Genomic DNA, 22,477 nt, shown 5'->3' on the forward strand with positions numbered 1-22,477 from the left:
AAAAAAAAAACAAAAAAACAAAAGTGGATTGTTATTATATCACAGTAAAAATAAGAATTATGGTGTTGCATGTTATTGGTTGAGGCCTAAACAAAAAGATTCAAACCGCCTGTGATTAAAATCCTGTGACATTCTTATATAATTTGTAACAAAAAGTAAGATGGTTTTTTATTTTTTTTTGTAGAATCAAAGTATCACAAGTTTAAAGATTGCATTATCTCATTGGAACTTTCGGCTAATCTAGTATAACATATAAGAAAAGTTGTGATTTAGCGTTTCTAAATTCAAATTAGTTGATTAAGTCATTATTATTATTATTATTATTATTATTATTATTATTATTATTATTATTATTATTATTATATGAGGAGGGATCGGATGACACTCTTTTTTGGTGACATCGGATAACATCGTGCATTTTCAAAGTTTTCAAAGTCCAAACAGTCGATCCAAACCGTTCAACATAATGGATATGTTAAAATGTGCTTGTATTACAATTTTTGGAAATTTTTTACTATTATTAAGTATTTAACAAAATCACTATATTTAGACAGTTGAATTTTTGTACCCATCTTAATAAATAGTACAAAAATTCTGAAAAATATAAAATTTGATCTGCAAGCACATTTTAACATATCCATCAAGTTGAACGGTTTGGATTGACTATTTGGACTTTGAAAATGCACGGTGTCATCCAATGTCACCAAAAAAGGGTGTCATCCGATCCCTCCTCTTATTATATATATATATATAGATAGGGCACGGCTAAATTGTTGCCGGCAGCATTTCTGCGGAGGTGCTGCCGGGGCAATATCGTAATTTGTGATGTTTAAACAACAAATCCAAACCGTTAGATGTTTAATCTATATTAAAATCTACTTGGAGACCAAATTCTACATTTTTTGGAATTTTTTTACTATTTCTTAAGCTGGTTTGAAAACCGCTGTTTTTCAGCTCTGCAGAAATTTACTGGAAACAACGGTTTTCAAACTAGCTTAATAAATAGTAAAAAAATTCAAAAAAATGTAAAATTTGGTCTCCAAGCACATATTAATATGGAGAACAAGATGAATGGTTCAGATCGACCATTTGAACATTGGAAACGGAAAAATGAGCATAGTAGCCAACCTCTATATATATATATAGAGAGAGAGAGAGAAATGCTACCATGCTTTGCAAATTAAAGTGGGTGTTTTAATTTGCGCTCATATCTCTGGTTTCAAAGTTCAAAACGTCGATCCGAACCGTTCAAGTTGATATCCATATTAAATTGTGCTTGGAGACCAAATTTTATATTTTTTGGAAATTTTTTACTATTTTTTAAATTTTTTTCAAAATCACTGTTTGATGGTCCATAATTTTCTGAAAAACACGGATTAATTTAATCCACGGTCACATTTTGGACGAATATTGACTGATATGGACTGTCATGGACTTTAGCTAGTGTTGAATGAAATTTCATTTTTCTGGTTTTACTCTTTTTCGTATCATTTTAATTGATCAACAAAATATATACATGAAGTTTATAATTTGAGATTGAATTGAAATAAAAATAATTCCATAGATTGATTGATTGATCATTCATTGCTTACAAGGGTTTATATAATCTAATTAGTCATTAAAATATTTCATAATTATTTTACAAATTGTTAGGCTTTCCTATACACGTAATTATTTAATTCAGAAAATTGATCATAATTGATTGGATATTAATGTGATTGATTTTGTAATCTTGATGCAGCTTAGTGTCTCAAGCTATTTTTTAACACCCAACTCAAATTGAGTTTGCAGAGATCAACTTGTGTGTAATTCTTTTATATTAATACATTATATATCGGTTATATTTTTTAAATGGGAATTGAAAAGACAGATCAATTTAAGTGCGTTCTTCGTTGCCCGTCCCCTCTCTTCTTTCTTTCTAATTTTGAAGTTTTTGAGGGATATACGTGAAATTCCCCCTTCTATGAACTACTGGAGCATGTAAAATTCTTCCCTCCCATCCCCTTCTATGAACTACTGGAGCATGTAAAATTCTTCCCTCCCGTCCCCTTCTCTTCTCACCCCGTCCCTCCCCTCCCCTTCCCCAAGAGAGATGGCACACAAGTTGGAGAACGCAATGGAAAGGGAGAGAAAATTAGAAGAGGAACTAGAAAAAATTGGACAAAGGATAAGAAAGCTTGAAGAAGAGATAGAACGGGAGAGAGAAAGAGGTAGAAAACTTGCAGAGGAGATAGAGCTAGAGAGGGAAAGAGGTAGAAAGCTGGAAGAAGAGATAGAGGAAGAAAGAGAACGAGTTAGAAAACTTGAAGAAGAGAGGGAGAAGGAGAGGATAGAAAGAGAAAGAGAAAGAGAACGGAAAGAGAGGGAGAAAATAGAGCAAGAAAAGAGGGAGAGAATGGTGAAAGAAAGGGAGCAGAAAGAGATGGAGAAGAAGCTTGAAGAAGAGAAAGAGATGGCAACGAGGGTCGAAGCTGAGACGAGACGGTTAGAGAGGGAAAGAGCAGAGGAGAAAGATAAGGTGACCAAATTGCATGGGGAGAAGGCAAAAGAGAGAAAAACAGAGGCAAGAAAGTCAGACGACGAGAGAGAACGTGAGAGACGTGTGAAGGAAAGAGAAAGGGAGAGGGAGGAGGAGGAGAGGAAGCGGGAGAGAGAGAAGGACAGACTGGTGATGGAGCGGGCCACACAAGAGAGGGCTGAGCGCATTGCATTAGAGCGCATCACTTATGCCAGACAGAGGGCAGTGGAAAACAGAGAAAAAGAAGAGATGAACAGCAGAGGTGGCGGTGGAGAGGGATTTGAGAAGTGGAGGTCGAAGGGGGAGGAGAAGAAGGAGAGAGAGGCCAGAGAGAGAGCTCAGAAGGAGGCTACGTGGAAGGTCATGACAGAGGCCAGAGAGAGAGCCGTCAAGAAAGTCAAGGCTGATGCTGAGAAAGAGCGGAACCGCCTCAAGAGCTACAAGCCCTTCAACGGGGTCTCATCTCAGGTATTGTGCAGTACTAGTACTACTTGTATGCATATTATACTTTACTGGTAAAAATGTGAAAGACTAATCAGAGTAAAGAGAAAGCACGCACTGACTTGTTTGGTTGGTTATTGTTTGATTATCTTAATCATAAGAAGATCCAGGTGTACTTAATGGGTTTCAGTATTCCTATTTTTTTTTCTATATTATATACATTTATGCGTTATTTTTGATGTTATATAGCTTATTTCTTAAGGAAGTTCATGTTAAACCCTAAACCCTAAACCCTAATCCTCACCCTCATTTGGAAAAAAATTGGATGTGTCCCTGTCAGAGATTAGGGTGTTTTGAATTTTGGTTTAAGTTTAGTGAAACCTTGGTAAATCCCTGCACAGTTTGTTTATTTTTTTTAATGTACTATTTGGTGTTAGTTAAAATGTTTTTTTATATGCTTTTTCAGCATAGGATCATGCACAAGAGGCCCATTTTAAGAGGACCCAGTTATATAGTGCTCTCAGTCAAGGTAGATTGCTTTTAACATTTAGCTTCAGTTTTGCTAATTCGGTTCGGTTGCATTGCTAATTCGGTTCGGTTTGATTCTATTTTTAAAACCGAATTATAACTTTGGTTTGCCAAGTTCGGTTCGGTTTCAACCGAACCGAACCGATGAACACCCCTATACATAATAAGTTCTACCTCCTGGTAACTATTTTACCAGTACGAAATTAGAGTACAAATGGGTGCTGAATAAAATAAAAAATAAAAGCATTAAAGAAAGGACCTACCTTAAGGAAAATAAATTACCTAGCTAATGATTAATTGAAAGAAACTACATTCTAAAAGATAGGTCAGTGACCATATCGTTGTTGTGATTCGATTTCTTCAAAGAACACTGTAGCTTGCATCTGATCACAGTGTACCAGGCCTGCAGAGCGCTGGTGTTGATTTGATTATAGGGATTGTGTTGTCTATGTTCCTGTACCAATCTCAAACCTGAAGTGGTTTGGATTTAGTACTACTGGGACCTGCATAAACTCAGTCACTCCATCAGGTGGTCTGCCTCTGAAGTTTGTACCCTCTCTCCTTGAGATTGGTTCTATTTCATTTTCGATGCCACATCTGACACATTTGGGGTCCACTGTTGATATCCTTCTATGCATTTCATTCGATTTAGCCAGTCCATCGTGAATTGCACGCCAAATAAACAGTTTCACCCTTGAGATCAGATCCTTCCACTTCTCCAATTTCCTCCATGCTTGTTTTTTGGCCTCTGAATAAGTCGATCGCACCAGGTACGCCTCCATTAGCATCTTGTATCCTTCCTTGGTGGTATATGATCCTTTTTTGCTCACCATCCAAATCAGTTTGTTGCTGATTAGTGGTTGCAGTTTTGGTTTTTTTGCTGTGTTTGGGATCTGTGATATTGCTTGGATGCCAATCAGTTCCCCTATCTTTTCTGTATCCCAATGTTGCGTGGTATGGTCAAACAGTGCTGCCACTGTTAGATCCCTTTGTTCATTTGTCAGAATTCTCTGTGCTTCCCATCCTTCATACCAAGGTTGATTTATGGCCCTTATTAGTGTCCCATCTCCTACACTCCATCTGAGGTTATCTTTGAGTAAGGGTTTCAAATCTTGTAAAGCTCTCCACAAATTACTTGAGCCAGTCCTCGTCTGAACTGACCAGAAACCACCTCTCGCAAAGTACTTAGCTCTCAGCACCTCTATCCACAATTTATCTTCATTCCCCGCGACCTGCCATACTAGTTTTAACAAGAGAGCCTCATTAAATAATTTTAAATCTTTCACACCTAAACCCCCATCCTCAGTTGTCTGGTACAATTAATGCCACGCAATTAGCGCAAAGCACTTCTTGCCCTCCTCCGTTCCCCATAAGAAGCGCCTCATCAAACTGGTGACCTCTTTAACTGTTTTTGCTGGAATTTTGCCAATTGTCATGAAATAAACTGTTTTTGTAGTGGGTTATGGCATCCTATTTATTAAAATTTTAAACACCTTAAGTTATGAAAAATCTAGGAGCTCCTTAAAGGTATCAAATTTGCAACATAGTTTTGCTAAAATGAGCAAGTTATGAGGGTTATAAAGGATATTTGAAGGCCTTGATTTTTAATGCAGTTACCTTTCTTCTTTTGCAAATGATTTATATGCTTAAATTAATTAGTTTTGTTTTCACATTTCCAGGAAGCATGGAATAAATTCAACTCGGAGGAGAGGTAGACAACCTAATTGAGGGTTTATGTAGTTGGATTCTAGGGTTGCTTTGGGCTTTTATTACCCTAAAGCTGTTATCTTTTAGGATTTGGGTAGTTTTTGTTAATATATTATCCATCTATCAGCATTCATTTTTAAGAAGTATTTCTGTATAAAGTTTAGTATGTCAAGCAAACATCTAAAGCTGTTATCTTTTAGGATTTGGGTAGTTTTTGTCAATATATTACCCACCTATCTATCAGCATTCATTGTTAAAAAGTATTTCTGTATAAAGTTTAGTATGTCAAGCAAACATGTAATGCAATGCTAAACCTAACTTATGGCTGGTTTAATACGATGATAATCAATTTTTGGTATATATATAGAAATTACTTGTTTAATGCTATTGGTGCTTAATTTCAGTGTACTGTGGTAATTTCAGTGTTTGTTCATAACAATAACCAATACTATATATACTTTTTACCCACCAATTAATGAGAGTTACAACCATTCAATTTTCATTTGACATCGATCTTATTTGTAAAATAAAAATCCCAAGTATACGTAGAAACCGAATTAAATAGGATCGGCACCATCCATCTTTCAATTGACAACACAATTTGAACTGGTGGCTTATTAATTGGTTCAGAATCTGCTCAAATTGTATGAATGCTTGCTTCACTAATAAAGAACACATCTATTAATGAAATATTCGCACCTCTTATCAATTCACAATAATTTTTTTTCTTACCACTATTTAAATAAATTAATTTCATACAACAAGTAATGCACTCGAAGGCTCCTTTTGTAATTTCAGTTATGAAAGGTTAGAAACAATAAGATGGTACAATCATACAAATTAGAAACTAAGATATGGACGTAAATGTAATTATGACTTGGAAAGATGTTTCATTTCTGAATTATTCTTTGAATATGCATTATTTGGTCACATGCAATTATTATTCCTTTTTTCTTATTTTTTTTCTCCTCTCTTTTAATTTTTCATTCATAATCGTGAAATTATTATTCCTGCTTTTTAGCTATAGAGGGTTTGACTGTATTTAGTTGTGGCCTTATTGGTATTTTGTTGTCAAATTGAGATTGAATTTTTTAACATGAGATGAGAAAACTTACCAGAATAGTGCAAATATTTTTTTGAGAACAGTAAGTTGCCCTTGAATAGTTTTTTTCCCTCTTATGGGACTAAAATTCCAGCAATTAATTGGAGATTAAGGCGCTCATAATAATTGTTTTTTTTTTTTTTTGAAACAGTAATTTCAATTTTAGGAACCAACCAACTTTGATTTTATTTTTTTCCTTCTCATTTTATATTTCTCTCTTTGCTTTGTTGCATATTTACAACATTGATATTACTTCTGCAGCTTTGGTTGTTGGGCCCTTGCCGCAGCAATTCAAATTTTAGGAAACATTGGGGTTATTCTTGTACTTTTTACTTTTCATGTCGTATGGACGGTCTATACTCTAATCAAGTGGTCCAATATTTAATCAAACTATGATCAAATGTGATTCACTATTTTGAAAAACCAAATTGCATTTCACAGTATCTCTGTTTCGCCCTCTCAAAAGATCCAACAATTTACTGGTTCAAAATGTTCTGGCATTTCTTTTTGTTACATTTACTGTACCAGTAGCATAATTTTAGGATTATGTATAACACCCGACTAATCCAGCAGCACCTTCAATGCAGAACTAACTATGTAAACATCGCTTTGAAAGTCATGCTGCTCTTAGTTGCTTTACCAGTGCTGTTCGGTCTATGGTTGGGTCTCGGTATCTTTGGAAATTGGAAGTGTACTTGTTGGGCTTGGTTATGGTTTCTTCACTCCATGGGTATCCACATTTGAGGCATTTAGAAAAGAGACCCAAACAGAGAAGTTCATTCACGGCAATGTGGTAAGTATTTGAATTTAAAAAATTTGGACAATTCTACCCTTGCATTGTAACAGATATTTGGATATCGGATATCCGTATTAAATTTTTGGATACGGAATCGGATACAGTCGGATAATATCCAACCCGTTTGCACCCCTAATTCACCCCCAGTCAGAATAATTCCATCAAAATGAAAGCTTGTACCATGATTGTCCGGGGGGAGACAACTCGCTACATTAAAAGAAAGTATCCATCTAGGTTAGAAAATCCTGGATTGTATTTAATGGCATGCTGGTTTGCTTAATTGCTTTGTAAAAGTACGTCAGCTCATACGTAATAGGTCTGGATCTGGAAATAATACATACGGAGACAGGAGAATAGTGTGAAAAGCGCATTCATTTAAATATTAATGGAAAATATAGTATTAGATTTGGGTTGTTTAGAATAATATAATGTTAATTTTATATTCTTATAAAATATTAAGACAACAGAAGGATGGGTGGTATTTTGAAAAGCACAAAAAAGTTACATTCAAATTGTATTTATATTTATATAATAATAGAATATCTAATTAAAAATTAGTGTTTTCTTTGTGATCCATGCATGATGCATGCTCCTTTGAATCAAGTCCACTCAGTGAGCCAGGTTCATTTCTAATTTTCTTAGAAGTGGCAAGACTCAGGAGTCAGGACAGCAGAGATATCCTCCAACGTGTCATGATGTTCCTGGCTTCTTCCTCCAATGTGAAGTGGCAAGACTCATGAGTCATGACAAGATAGATATCCTACCAAATTCACATCACTTGAGGTCACACAATATTTTTGTTTAGATCCGGACTGGCTGATCAGAATTTGCACAAATATGAAAGGAACCCATACATTCTATCTCATATCGGATTGATCCGAATTAATTTTGATTGAATGGTCCAGATTTAAACAAAACTATTTTGTTACCTAACATAATAAGGATTCATCTCCTATCGTCAATTTTTTCATTACTTCGAGTGGTACTTCAATATTTAAAGGATTTAATCTTATAAAAATTAGTATAAAACAATTACCAAGACTATAAACAATTCAGGAAAATAAATGTACGGTGAGTAATATAACCAAAAAGATATTCCAGCGTAATTAATGTAGAATTTTTCGAGTGCAAAAGATTTTTTTTAGGTCTTCTCAACAGAAAACACTTTAATTATCTCTTTGATAACTAACAACTACATTACTGCATGAATGAGGCATCAAGATAATGACCTAATAAATTTCAATTTTTAGTAGCACGTGCGGAGAGAAAAAGGTGATTGATCAGAAAATGTGTTACTGTTATATATATCTATAATATTAAATGAGATAAATTATGTTGACAAGAAACTTATTCAGCAATTATAGTCAATCCAACACTTTATAAAATAAAACGAATAAACCTATGATGTGTTTGTTGTGATATAGACGTGCTATATATCAAATGCTGTGTATTTTAAATTTTTGTTTGTTCATCTGACGAGGAATCTAATAAATCAACGATTCAAATTTATCACCAATTGATTTATATTCAAGCAAGTACCAAATTATATTATTTTTAATATACGATCTATCCAAATGATAAATAACACGTCTAAATTTTCTATATTTTAATTCACCTATTTTGACCAAATCAGTTCAATCTGATAACCTACGCACACCAGCTATATAACAATTAAGATGAGAGGTCTATTGTACAGTTGTACCTGTTGTACGGAGGGCTCGTTAATATATAAGAAAGATTTTATCCGACTTTTATAAGTAATATATCATTTGCTCTTCTTTTTTTTTTTTCTCTTTTCTCTACAACAATTGTCCCGCATGTAGCTTTCTATTTCATTAGATTTCAAGTCTGATTGAAAAGGGTTTAGTGTTTAGCTAGGTTTTATCACCAAACTCGCAATTTATAGCATCAAATTTGAGATTAGCTGTAGCTATGGTTCGAGACGAATAAGAAAGAATTAAAGATCGAGAAGATTGGACTCAGTATTATCAATTGACCAAAGCACATTTAAACACTAATTTTTTTTTTAAACCCTGATAGTGGCTATGAGCTTTGATTACATCAATTCAAAAGAAAAACATTTAAACACTAATTAACCCGTTCAGAAGACAATTATTAGTGCAGATATAAATTGTAATATTATTAAACTAAAAAAAATTGCTGCACTGCTAAAATTCATATGAAACTTATTGAAATAATTTAAAACATTGAGAATTTAGTCCATAGCACTCTTAAATTATATATAGTATTTTTGCACTGATCTTGAACAATGCTATACTATTCAACACCATTGCAAAATCACATGTGAATCAAGAGAATTATTAGGCTAAAGGCTAATCTAATAAATTGAATCAACAAATATATCAAATTCATATTCATACTGACCTTTTTATTTTGTTCTTGAAACTTGTAACATCCTTAATTAAACTTTGAACATTAATTTCGTAATTATTGTTGTACTATGTTAAAATAATATAATAAGGAAAAAAGAACCTTCAATGAAAAGTTATAGAAAATTCGATGAAAAATTAGAAAATAATAAAGAATAAAGAGTACTTGCCGAATTTTTTACAAATATCCAAAAAAATAATTAAATTTCAAAAAATAACAAAACTCCGACAAGATTTTTAAATCTACCTAAACCGGAATATTTTTTTTCCGGTAATTCAGTCTAAAACCGGAAAAAAAAAATCCGGTTTTACAATTCGAAAACCAGCACCAAAAAAAACAAAGAAACCGTCAATTTTTTTTCCGGTTTTGGAATTCCAAAACCTTTTCAGAAAAAAAAACTGGCAATTTTTTTTTACGGTTTCAATATTTTTTTATTTAAATAGGAATATTTATAATTTATTTATTTTTTGTATTTAAATATTAGAAATATTTAATATATTTCTTTGAAAATAGATGGAATACTATATAATTTGATTTATTAGAAAGACTGCTATAAATAACCCGGATCAACATTTTTCATGTCGAATTTTTTACGGTTGTAAGAAAAATTAATATATTTCTTTATGTGTTATTGGAAAAAAAAAATGATTGGATTCTGAGCTATTGATCCCAGTTCAAAAGTCACTTGTAGGTAATACATAAAATATTGTTATCCTTCTAGTACATTTAATTTATAAAAAGTTGTATCTATTTTGAGAATTTTTTAATAACAATCATTAAATAACTTAAAATTTTGGTTTTTTTTAAAAATAGATACCACTTTTTAGAAATTAAATGTACTAGAAAGATCATAAAATAATATTTTATGTATTTACTTAGAAGTAATTTTTGAGCTGGACAGAGGTCTTTTGGTTCATCAAAAATTCAAACGCTCAAACGCTGTACGCATTAAAATTCACTATGTACAAATGGGTTCCCCTTAACAACGAGTACTTTGTAATATGATAGTATATTTCTTTTGATCGTGTGATGTTGTACTTCATAAATCAACTTTTCAAAACATCTACTTTTCATATATATATAGTTGTACTTTTTGATGGTAAGAACTAAGAAGCCACTCTACCGCACAAAATTATGAGATCGATCGCTATTCAAATAAATGATAAATGATAACAATTAATGCTTAATAGTTAATACACTGTGAAATATTTTAATTATGAAAATTTGAGACGCAAATGCCATTGGAGAGAAGGATAGTTGGTTGGAACAATATCTATAAATGACAAATTTGAAAAAGAAAATAAAAGTTTGAAGATGTTTTTGTAAAGTTTATTTTAAATTTTACTTAGTAAACCCAAGATAACATTTTCCAGTCTGTGAATTTTATTTATTAATCTTAAACACAATTTCTCATATGCATGCAATATAGGCTTATTGGAGCCTTGCTACTGCTTAGCTGGCATTGGTGACATGTATATATTGTTCAACGTACAAATAATCATACAAAATTAGGAACCTTATAATTCATCCAAATACTCAAACAACGACAATACTAATGTCTCATCAGATAGTAGCTATGTTCAAATTATTAATCTTAATCTTAAAAGATAAATATATGCATGGTCAAACTAATGTCTCAATTGAAATCAAATATGTATTTAAAAGATTAAAGGTTATGATTCTAATTATAATAACAAGGTCCAAAGAAGCGATGAACGGATTTATATAATAATATAATTTAATGAACCATCAAATTAAAACACTGGCGTAACAGTAACACTTCATTCTTAAGATTAATAATTTTGTAAAAGTTTCGCAAAGAGATCTAACATCTCAAACTTATATATTACTATTAACTGATTAGAGAAACAATTTGCAAAAGCCCTCGAAATTAAATACATAAATTAATTACATTTCCTCCGTATTCTATCAATCTATCCTTGGATCATAATTGTCTTTTTCTGATGGTTGCTAATTAGCAATGCTCTTTTTTTATCAGTTGCTAATATATCAAATGAGATGGATAATGGGTAGTTTATGTAGGGAAGTTAGACAGAGATGTGGTGGTTCTGGGGCCCACGAAAATATTAACCACTGGTAATAACCGTTGGGGGTCAACTCTATTTTTTCTCCTTTAATTACGTGCGAAATATAACGGTATTTCAATCCCTTTTTAGCGCACTTCTACAACATTTTCTTCGGTCATATTTTTTCTTTTTTTAATTAGACGCATCTCAATTTCATCCCAGTTTATGATACAGTAAGATCAGTCCAAATGGCAAATAAAAGCAAAATGAAGAAAGAAATTAAGGTTGTCAATTGGTAAATTTTTTAATTGGCAACTAAACAAAATTAAAGAGACTTCACTATTTAAGTCTAACAAGTCTAAACTAGAAAATTGATCTAGATACATAAGTTAATTACTACAACAGATTTTATTTGAGTGAGGCTATGATACTTTGCATAGCGCAGATTGGTCTGCGCTCAGGATTTATATTTTTGGTTTTAATCTTCAAATAGTTGATATGAACTGTCCAACATAATTTTCATATAAAAATGTGATTGTAGATCAAATTTTACATTTCTTACAATTTTTTTAATATTTATTTAGACATGTTCAAACCACTTAATTAAAATTTTACATTTCTTTCAATTTGTTTACTATTTATTTATATCATGACTCCTATAATAGCACCTTGGTATAAAAGGGACTGAATGGTGTATCTGTCCAGAGATGATCTCAGCCTTTCATTTATCAGATCCAACCATTCTAAATCATTGTGTTAAATATCAGATATTATATATGTATTATATGTATCCATTTGTGTACAAGTTTGAAATTAATTATAACCCAACGTGCTACATACAAAGCCACACAGTTTGAGCGAATCCTCCTCCCTTACCATTTGGTGCGATTTCTGCCGAATTACCTTTTCTCCCTTCACGGTAGACTCCGCCTCCTCTTTTCTCTCTTCTCCGCTGCATCAGATCTCTCTTCTCTCTCTTCTCCGCTGAATCAGAATACTGGCGAATACAAATCCAGATGCCTCTCTTTTCTCTCTTCTCCCCTGAAACCGAATCCTCTTTTCTCTCTTCTCCTCTTTTCCCTTCGCCCCCGATGCCTAAACTTCCACCTCAGCGCCCGTTGCCTAAACTTCCATCGTCAGACCGCCCCCCTCCTGTTTTTAAATCTTCTCCGCTGGCGCCGTTTTCCCTCCGCACCCGATGTCTAAAGTTCCGCCTCAGCGCTCGATGCCTAGACTTCTGCCGTCAGAGGTAAACCCTACCTAGCCGGCCCCTCTTGTTTTTCAATTGTCAAAAAAAAAATTATCTGGATTATCTGTTTTTTAAGGGCCCACACGTTGTCCTGGGATTGAAAATCTATTTTGATTATTTTTTTTAAATGTAATATTTGTATTATAATGGATTTGTTAAATTTAATTATATGAGTGTGAATTTTTTTTTTTAAATTGTATAGTAGATATTTGTAGTCAGTCGGTTGCTAGGGTGGAAGATTGATTACATTTTTTTTTCTAAATACATTTAATTTTTAGAAAAATATAAGATTGATTACAACTTCCAATTCTTTAATAATTGATTTAGTGCTTATGGAAGATGGGATCCGCGTATCCTTGGGTGATAGATGTATTAACTGCACAAATCAAATAAAGATTTTTTTTTTAAATTACATGGCAGAGACTTCCAGATAGAAATCAGATCAAAATGCTGGAGTTCAAATTTTAAAGATAGGGATGTGGGTCATCCTTATAAGTCTGTATCAATTAGGGAAGAAGTAATGATAATTAACTCTCCTTGATGGGGCGTGAAGCTTGATAATTTCTTGATTTAACTAAATTGAGGCTGAAAGACTAAACTGAAATTCAGTTGCGTTCAAAAATCTTATAAGAAAAGTCGTTGTTTTGTTGTGTAATCTAATAAATGATGTTTTGGTTTTGTATATTTGCAGTCTTTTTTACAAGTGGGATTGCAAGCGAAATCTGAGACCATAAAGTGGCTGGCATGTAGAGCAGTATGAATTTATTCTATTTTAATGAAAAAGAAAAATGGTGCATGCAAAGGATTATATAGTCTATGAAATATCAACTTTATGAACAACATTAATGAATTATTCCTATTTGCAAGGATTTTTTCTCTGTTTCCATACTTAGTTCCAGAACATTTTAATTGGTTTCTTTTTCTTTCTATTTTTGCTTGATTCTAAAATAAACAAAAGAAGTCCTAAAAGAGTTAAACTTTTTTTTGTTTATTAGGTTTGCCATCTTATGGACATGTCTGATGACAAAGGAGCTGCTACGCATATTATTATAGATCATAATATCTACCCACTCCTGCTTAACTGCTTGATTGATGGGTATTGTACAAACATACTGCTACTTATATTTTCTGAACTAACGATGGCCACAGTGACCAGTACAAGAATATATGGCACTAACAAATTTTTAGGTGGTACTGAAACAAAATCTTGGTCATGAAGATTCATGGTAAATATTGGGAGAAAACCGGTATTGAACTGGTACCTTTATGTATTGGTATCTGTCATGGCAAGCTGTTACTATCTAATAATTTATGTTTTTACAGGAACGAGCGAACGTCAGCAGCTTCTTTGGATGCTATAAAAAGTATAGCACAAACACCTCAGGGAATTGTAAGAATATAATTTACTTTCCGTATTCTTAATTTTATACTACAAACATTTATCTTTAGAATAAAGCAATGTTGGAACATCATTTTCTTTTCACTAAATCAATTACTTTCTTTCTTTCTAGGCTTAAATGGTGACTATATGTCAATCTATTTGGTGCCACCAACTGTTGGTCATTGATATATATCATTTCCTATACATTAATTCTGAATTTCTGATGATTAACTTTTATATGTCCTTTGGACAGGTATCCATTACTCCTCTTCCAATTCTTCTGCCATGGTCAAAATTGTTTGAAAGGATGAAAGAAAACATCCTTTTGCTGCTGGATGTCCTCCAGCATTGATGAGAAAGGTAAATGTTCCCTCCAATTAGAATTTCAAATTTTTTCCAAATATAACAGACCACACTCTATATATATCAATGAAATCTCCATTCTTTCAAATTGGATTTGCTCTATTCCCTTTTCTTCACTAAAACTACTGGTACTGTTCAAAACTTCTCATATTTACACAATTAAGAAGCTAGGCACAGAATTGCATTTAGCAGCCTTCAAGGTAGATGATGAAATTTGTTAATAGGGTTTACTAGATAGGTGTACTGTTTCTACCCTTGATTCTAATATTTTAAATTCTGGTTCTACCCTTGATTCTAATAAGTGAATTGTTTCTTCTTCGACATCGCATACCTTTGAAACATAATTGACTTCAGCAGCAGCACTTGGCATTCCTTCAGGTACTCTTCTCAAATTAACTTAGTTGATATGAATTCCATCTTCTCAAATTAACTTAGTTGATATGAATTTTTTCTTTATCATGATTCCTGAATTTTATACAAATTTCTATTTTTTTGGACATCTCTGCAGGCACACATACAGATTTTATTGTTTGTTTACTCTGGTTCTACAATAAAACAAACTAAAATCTGTTTGGTATTATCATTGAAAATTACAAGGTTCTATATTAAAAATTGTAAATATGTCAAAAAGCAAGGTCCTATATTTAAAAAAAAGTGTTCCCTCTCTTGACTGACAAAGTACTTAAAAATAAATTGAACTAATGTATAAACAGGGGCTCAGAACCTCTAAAACCAGAACTAATGTATAAACAGGGGTTTGGTTCCCTCTCTTTGGTTTCTCATGCATAAACAGGGGCTTAGAACCTCTAAAACCAGAACTAATGTAGTTAGTACTGATTTACGCCAAACCTGGTGTGCTGACATCTAAACAGACTCCTTGGCATATCCCTGTGCATGTACCAGTAGAAAACATAAGCATAGCAAGAATTGACTCCAACTGGTACAGAAAAAACACTAAAAAAAAATAAAAGTAGTCGGTCAAATAATTAGATCATACAGTCAGGTAGAGGACATCACCCCAAGTATATGCATACTAAATTTTCCCTTTTTAGGATCTTTAAAGTATTGTCAAAGTATTTTTCAAGTTTACGTTTTTAATTCCAGCACAAATTCCCAAACTGCCCCTTTACTTAACTGCATACTAAAATGAGCTCCTGAGCTCCAAAACTTATGAAATTTCATGAGGATTTAGAGCATGATTCAACAAGCATTCCATATAAAGAACAAAACTTTATGATTTAGCAGATTGCCTATAAATAATTCTTCAAAACTGACTGTCAGACGATATAAAATCTGTTTGGTATTATCGTTGGAAATTACTTCTATTTTTTATCTTGCGGAGTGCTTATGGTTACTGTTAGTAACAGAGCTTGCATTATCAATCTCATCTCAAGGAATGGGTATATCATTACCAAAGTAGGCGAATTGATACAGTTTGCAGGCGAGGGGTGTACACAGGCTACTTCTGTGTTTTCTTTTCACCTCTTTTCAAATTAGATGTCTTGAACTATTGTCTTTCATATTTCTTGAAAGTAAGAATTATAATAATGCAAGGAGAATGTATTTTTGAGTATATTGTAAGCTTCATTTTATTTCTCTGATTTTTGTAAAAACAATACATTTGTAGAGGGCTTTAGGGTGTTTCAAATATCAAGCTTTCACCTTTTCTGGTATCATGCAGGAGAGAATTGAAATAAATTCCCATATTCCCATGTTATTTGCTTGTGAGTTTCTTTCTAATTTTGTCTTTATTTGCCTTAAAAAAATAGTTTGAGTATACACGGGTGATGATACTAAAAACATATATAGGATATCTTATTCCGACTACTGTTGTATCCCATTTCCTTGATGATTATGAAAAGAATGGGATACATACTGGTATTTTAACTCTTATATGTCAGTTAAATCTTTTTTAGTTGGTAGTAGATCATGTCCGATTATTGTCAACTCTTTAATTGCATGTCTAATGCCATTTAAACATGGTTGTTATGGTTTTACCTAATTAATGTTACACCATTTGTAGTAGTATTTGGCTCTGTTTCGATATCTGTGGCCTCATAGAATCTTTTATTGTATACAAGAGGAGAAGAGCAAAACGGTATAAATAAATTAAACAGAAAAGGTTTGAAATTGTAGATAATATACAAAATAGCAATTAATGTGAAAGAAATTACTATTTTTAGATATATTTTTCAATAAATACCTCTTTTATGTGTACCCTCTTTCTCATAAGGATTGTTCTTGGCTTCTGTTACGGATTCAGGAGAAATGTGTTTTATATTTTACTTCTTATTGAAATATTTTAATGAATCTAGCACAAGTTAAATCTTGTAGGAAATTAATGAAATATTGTCAATTCCCACCGCAACGCGTGGGCACTTGACTAGTTTGTTAACAAACTACAAATTATCCTTTCTATTACGGGCTTGAAGAAACTTGGTCTGGTATTGGGCCGACAGCATTTGAGTAAGTAACATTGGGTCTACAGTGGGCTAATAGATGGATGACCCTTTCCATGTATTTAGCTGAAATTTTTAAGAAATTCTTTTTTTCAGAACAAGTTTTGAGACCCACTAAGGTCAACAGGTTAATTTTATGTCCGAATTCTTCAAGTACTGAGTTTGGATTCGGACATTCCCATCAGAATTCAGCCGAATTCGGTTCTGGTTGAAATTTACATTGCTCCTTTAATAATTAATATTCTTGTGGATTTTGATCAGACGGTCTACATGTTATATTACTAAGCCACCTTATAAAATAAAAATTAACAGTTTTGTCCCTTATTTTTATAATTTTTATCAGATGAAGTTATACCTTTTAGCCTCTTTTCTAAAATAAAATGAGTGAGGCTATAGTATTATGCATAGCGTGGATTGGTCGATAATATTAATATATCAATATCTCTGATTTCAATATGAATCCTTCAACAAATCTCCATATGAAAATATGGTTGAAGACAAATTATACCTTTTTAAATAGGTAGAAAATCATTACTTTTGAATGGCTTTGAATTTATTTTTAGATGAAGTGGTTTGAACATACTAGTCAAGTGCCCACGCGTTGCGGTGGGAATTGACAATATTTCATTAATTTCCTACAAGATTTAACTTGTGCTAGATTCATTAAAATATTTCAATAAGAAGTAAAATATAAAACACATTTCTCCTGAATCCGTAACAGAAGCCAAGAACAATCCTTATGAGAAAGAGGGTACACATAAAAGAGGTATTTATTGAAAAATATATCTAAAAATAGTAATTTCTTTCACATTAATTGCTATTTTGTATATTATCTACAATTTCAAACCTTTTCTGTTTAATTTATTTATACCGTTTTGCTCTTCTCCTCTTGTATACAATAAAAGATTCTATGAGGCCACAGATATCGAAACAGAGCCAAATACTACTACAAATGGTGTAACATTAATTAGGTAAAACCATAACAACCATGTTTAAATGGCATTAGACATGCAATTAAAGAGTTGACAATAATCGGACATGATCTACTACCAACTAAAAAAGATTTAACTGACATATAAGAGTTAAAATACCAGTATGTATCCCATTCTTTTCATAATCATCAAGGAAATGGGATACAACAGTAGTCGGAATAAGATATCCTATATATGTTTTTAGTATCATCACCCGTGTATACTCAAACTATTTTTTTAAGGCAAATAAAGACAAAATTAGAAAGAAACTCACAAGCAAATAACATGGGAATATGGGAATTTATTTCAATTCTCTCCTGCATGATACCAGAAAAGGTGAAAGCTTGATATTTGAAACACCCTAAAGCCCTCTACAAATGTATTGTTTTTACAAAAATCAGAGAAATAAAATGAAGCTTACAATATACTCAAAAATACATTCTCCTTGCATTATTATAATTCTTACTTTCAAGAAATATGAAAGACAATAGTTCAAGACATCTAATTTGAAAAGAGGTGAAAAGAAAACACAGAAGTAGCCTGTGTACACCCCTCGCCTGCAAACTGTATCAATTCGCCTACTTTGGTAATGATATACCCATTCCTTGAGATGAGATTGATAATGCAAGCTCTGTTACTAACAGTAACCATAAGCACTCCGCAAGATAAAAAATAGAAGTAATTTCCAACGATAATACCAAACAGATTTTATATCGTCTGACAGTCAGTTTTGAAGAATTATTTATAGGCAATCTGCTAAATCATAAAGTTTTGTTCTTTATATGGAATGCTTGTTGAATCATGCTCTAAATCCTCATGAAATTTCATAAGTTTTGGAGCTCAGGAGCTCATTTTAGTATGCAGTTAAGTAAAGGGGCAGTTTGGGAATTTGTGCTGGAATTAAAAACGTAAACTTGAAAAATACTTTGACAATACTTTAAAGATCCTAAAAAGGGAAAATTTAGTATGCATATACTTGGGGTGATGTCCTCTACCTGACTGTATGATCTAATTATTTGACCGACTACTTTTATTTTTTTTTAGTGTTTTTTCTGTACCAGTTGGAGTCAATTCTTGCTATGCTTATGTTTTCTACTGGTACATGCACAGGGATATGCCAAGGAGTCTGTTTAGATGTCAGCACACCAGGTTTGGCGTAAATCAGTACTAACTACATTAGTTCTGGTTTTAGAGGTTCTAAGCCCCTGTTTATGCATGAGAAACCAAAGAGAGGGAACCAAACCCCTGTTTATACATTAGTTCTGGTTTTAGAGGTTCTGAGCCCCTGTTTATACATTAGTTCAATTTATTTTTAAGTACTTTGTCAGTCAAGAGAGGGAACACTTTTTTTTAAATATAGGACCTTGCTTTTTGACATATTTACAATTTTTAATATAGAACCTTGTAATTTTCAACGATAATACCAAACAGATTTTAGTTTGTTTTATTGTAGAACCAGAGTAAACAAACAATAAAATCTGTATGTGTGCCTGCAGAGATGTCCAAAAAAATAGAAATTTGTATAAAATTCAGGAATCATGATAAAGAAAAAATTCATATCAACTAAGTTAATTTGAGAAGATGGAATTCATATCAACTAAGTTAATTTGAGAAGAGTACCTGAAGGAACGCCAAGTGCTGCTGCTGAAGTCAATTATGTTTCAAAGGTATGCGATGTCGAAGAAGAAACAATTCACTTATTAGAATCAAGGGTAGAACCAGAATTTAAAATATTAGAATCAAGGGTAGAAACATTTCACCTATTAGAATCAAGGGTAGAAACAGTACACCTATCTAGTAAACCCTATTAACAAATTTCATCATCTACCTTGAAGGCTGCTAAATGCAATTCTGTGCCTAGCTTCTTAATTGTGTAAATATGAGAAGTTTTGAACAGTACCAGTAGTTTTAGTGAAGAAAAGGGAATAGAGCAAATCCAATTTGAAAGAATGGAGATTTCATTGATATATATAGAGTGTGGTCTGTTATATTTGGAAAAAAATTGAAATTCTAATTGGAGGGAACATTTACCTTTCTCATCAATGCTGGAGGACATCCAGCAGCAAAATGATGTTTTCTTTCATCCTTTCAAACAATTTTGACCATGGCAGAAGGATTGGAAGAGGAGTAATGGATACCTGTCCAAAGGACATATAAAAGTTAATCATCAGAAATTCAGAATTAATGTATAGGAAATGATATATATCAATGACCAACAGTTGGTGGCACCAAATAGATTGACATATAGTCACCATTTAAGCCTAGAAAGAAAGAAAGTAATTGATTTAGGGAAAAGAAAATGATGTTCCAACATTGCTTTATTCTAAAGATAAATGTTTGTAGTATAAAATTAAGAATACGGAAAGTAAATTATATTCTTACAATTCCCTGAGGTGTTTGTGCTATACTTTTTATAGCATCCAAAGAAGCTGCTGACGTTCGCTCGTTCCTGTAAAAACATAAATTATTAGATAGTAACAGCTTGCCATGACAGATACCAATACATAAAGGTACCAGTTCAATACCGGTTTTCTCCCAATATTTACCATGAATCTTCATGACCAAGATTTTGTTTCAGTACCACCTAAAAATTTGTTAGTGCCATATATTCTTGTACTGGTCACTGTGGCCATCGTTAGTTCAGAAAATATAAGTAGCAGTATGTTTGTACAATACCCATCAATCAAGCAGTTAAGCAGGAGTGGGTAGATATTATGATCTATAATAATATGCGTAGCAGCTCCTTTGTCATCAGACATGTCCATAAGATGGCAAACCTAATAAACAAAAAAAAGTTTAACTCTTTTAGGACTTCTTTTGTTTATTTTAGAATCAAGCAAAAATAGAAAGAAAAAGAAACCAATTAAAATGTTCTGGAACTAAGTATGGAAACAGAGAAAAAATCCTTGCAAATAGGAATAATTCATTAATGTTGTTCATAAAGTTGATATTTCATAGACTATATAATCCTTTGCATGCACCATTTTTATTTTTCATTAAAATAGAATAAATTCATACTGCTCTACATGCCAGCCACTTTATCGTCTCAGATTTCGCTTGCAATCCCACTTGTAAAAAAGACTGCAAATATACAAAACCAAAACATCATTTATTAGATTACACAACAAAACAACGACTTTTCTTATAAGATTTTTGAACGCAACTGAATTTCAGTTTAGTCTTTCAGCCTCAATTTAGTTAAATCAAGAAATTATCAAGCTTCACGCCCCATCAAGGAGAGTTAATTATCATTACTTCTTCCCTAATTGATACAGACTTATAAGGATGACCCACATCCCTATCTTTAAAATTTGAACTCCAGCATTTTGATCTGATTTCTATCTGGAAGTCTCTGCCATGTAATTTAAAAAAAAAATCTTTATTTGATTTGTGCAGTTAATACATCTATCACCCAAGGATACGCGGATCCCATCTTCCATAAGCACTAAATCAATTATTAAAGAATTGGAAGTTGTAATCAATCTTATATTTTTCTAAAAATTAAATGTATTTAGAAAAAAAAATGTAATCAATCTTCCACCCTAGCAACCGACTGACTACAAATATCTACTATACAATTTAAAAAAAAAAATTCACACTCATATAATTAAATTTAACAAATCCATTATAATACAAATATTACATTTAAAAAAAATAATCAAAATAGATTTTCAATCCCAGGACAACGTGTGGGCCCTTAAAAAACAGATAATCCAGATAATTTTTTTTTTGACAATTGAAAAACAAGAGGGGCCGGCTAGGTAGGGTTTACCTCTGACGGCAGAAGTCTAGGCATCGAGCGCTGAGGCGGAACTTTAGACATCGGGTGCGGAGGGAAAACGGCGCCAGCGGAGAAGATTTAAAAACAGGAGGGGGGCGGTCTGACGATGAAAGTTTAGGCAACGGGCGCTGAGGTGGAAGTTTAGGCATCGGGGGCGAAGGGAAAAGAGGAGAAGAGAGAAAAGAGGATTCGATTTCAGGGGAGAAGAGAGAAAAGAGAGGCATCTGGATTTGTATTCGCCAGTATTCTGATTCAGCGGAGAAGAGAGAGAAGAGAGATCTGATGCAGCGGAGAAGAGAGAAAAGAGGAGGCGGAGTCTACCGTGAAGGGAGAAAAGGTAATTCGGCAGAAATCGCACCAAATGGTAAGGGAGGAGGATTCGCTCAAACTGTGTGGCTTTGTATGTAGCACGTTGGGTTATAATTAATTTCAAACTTGTACACAAATGGATACATATAATACATATATAATATCTGATATTTAACACAATGATTTAGAATGGTTGGATTTGATAAATGAAAGGCTGAGATCATCTCTGGACAGATACACCATTCAGTCCCTTTTATACCAAGGTGCTATTACAGGAGTCCTGATTATAATCTAATAACTCTAGACTGTTCACATCACGAGATAACCGTGTAACAGATATTTCTGTTCAGATCCGGACCGTGAAATGAGAAAACCGGACCAATCACCAATTCGGTCGGAAGTAGAAAGCACGGAGCCTTTAATATTCGTGATGATTTTTATTGGACGGTCCAGA

General features: G+C 32.8%; 2 protein-coding genes and 1 long non-coding RNA gene across 3 annotated transcripts; 2 read left to right on the top strand and 1 right to left on the bottom strand.

The window, feature by feature from the left end:
* The first annotated feature begins 2,116 nt into the window (after positions 1-2,116).
* Positions 2,117-3,503, top strand: LOC144564395 (uncharacterized). Its single transcript, XM_078313994.1, has 2 exons — positions 2,117-2,986; positions 3,426-3,503. Exons 1-2 carry the CDS (start codon positions 2,117-2,119, stop codon positions 3,501-3,503), a joined length of 948 nt encoding a protein of 315 aa, XP_078170120.1.
* A 430-nt stretch (positions 3,504-3,933) lies between these two features.
* LOC144564396 (uncharacterized) lies at positions 3,934-4,923 on the bottom strand. Its single transcript, XM_078313995.1, has 2 exons — positions 4,842-4,923; positions 3,934-4,727 (listed from the first exon to the last, which is right to left on the bottom strand). The coding sequence occupies exons 1-2, from the start codon at positions 4,921-4,923 to the stop codon at positions 3,934-3,936; spliced, it is 876 nt and encodes a 291-aa protein (XP_078170121.1).
* Positions 4,924-13,429: 8,506 nt separating this feature from the next.
* Positions 13,430-14,172, top strand: LOC144564768 (uncharacterized). The gene is made up of 3 exons (XR_013514740.1): positions 13,430-13,513; positions 13,755-13,855; positions 14,083-14,172. It is a non-coding gene; the product is annotated as an uncharacterized LOC144564768 (long non-coding RNA).
* Positions 14,173-22,477: the final 8,305 nt, after the last annotated feature.

This window comes from Carex rostrata, chromosome 13 (genome assembly GCF_964058835.1).
Source record: "Carex rostrata chromosome 13, lpCarRost1.2, whole genome shotgun sequence".
Classification (NCBI taxonomy): domain Eukaryota; kingdom Viridiplantae; phylum Streptophyta; class Magnoliopsida; order Poales; family Cyperaceae; genus Carex; species Carex rostrata.

What these genes read in the sequence shown, in the direction of transcription:
- LOC144564395 (XM_078313994.1), top strand. Translation starts at nt 2,117, where the DNA reads ATGGAAAGGGAGAGAAAATTAGAAGAGGAACTAGAAAAAATTGGACAA. An exon ending in TCAACGGGGTCTCATCTCAG is followed by an intron (nt 2,987 to 3,425) that starts GTATTGTGCAGT and finishes ATGCTTTTTCAG; the next exon opens with CATAGGATCATGCACAAGAG.
- LOC144564396 (XM_078313995.1), bottom strand. Translation starts at nt 4,923, where the DNA reads ATGACAATTGGCAAAATTCCAGCAAAAACAGTTAAAGAGGTCACCAGT. An exon ending in CTTATGGGGAACGGAGGAGG is followed by an intron (nt 4,728 to 4,841) that starts GCAAGAAGTGCT and finishes TGTTAAAACTAG; the next exon opens with TATGGCAGGTCGCGGGGAAT.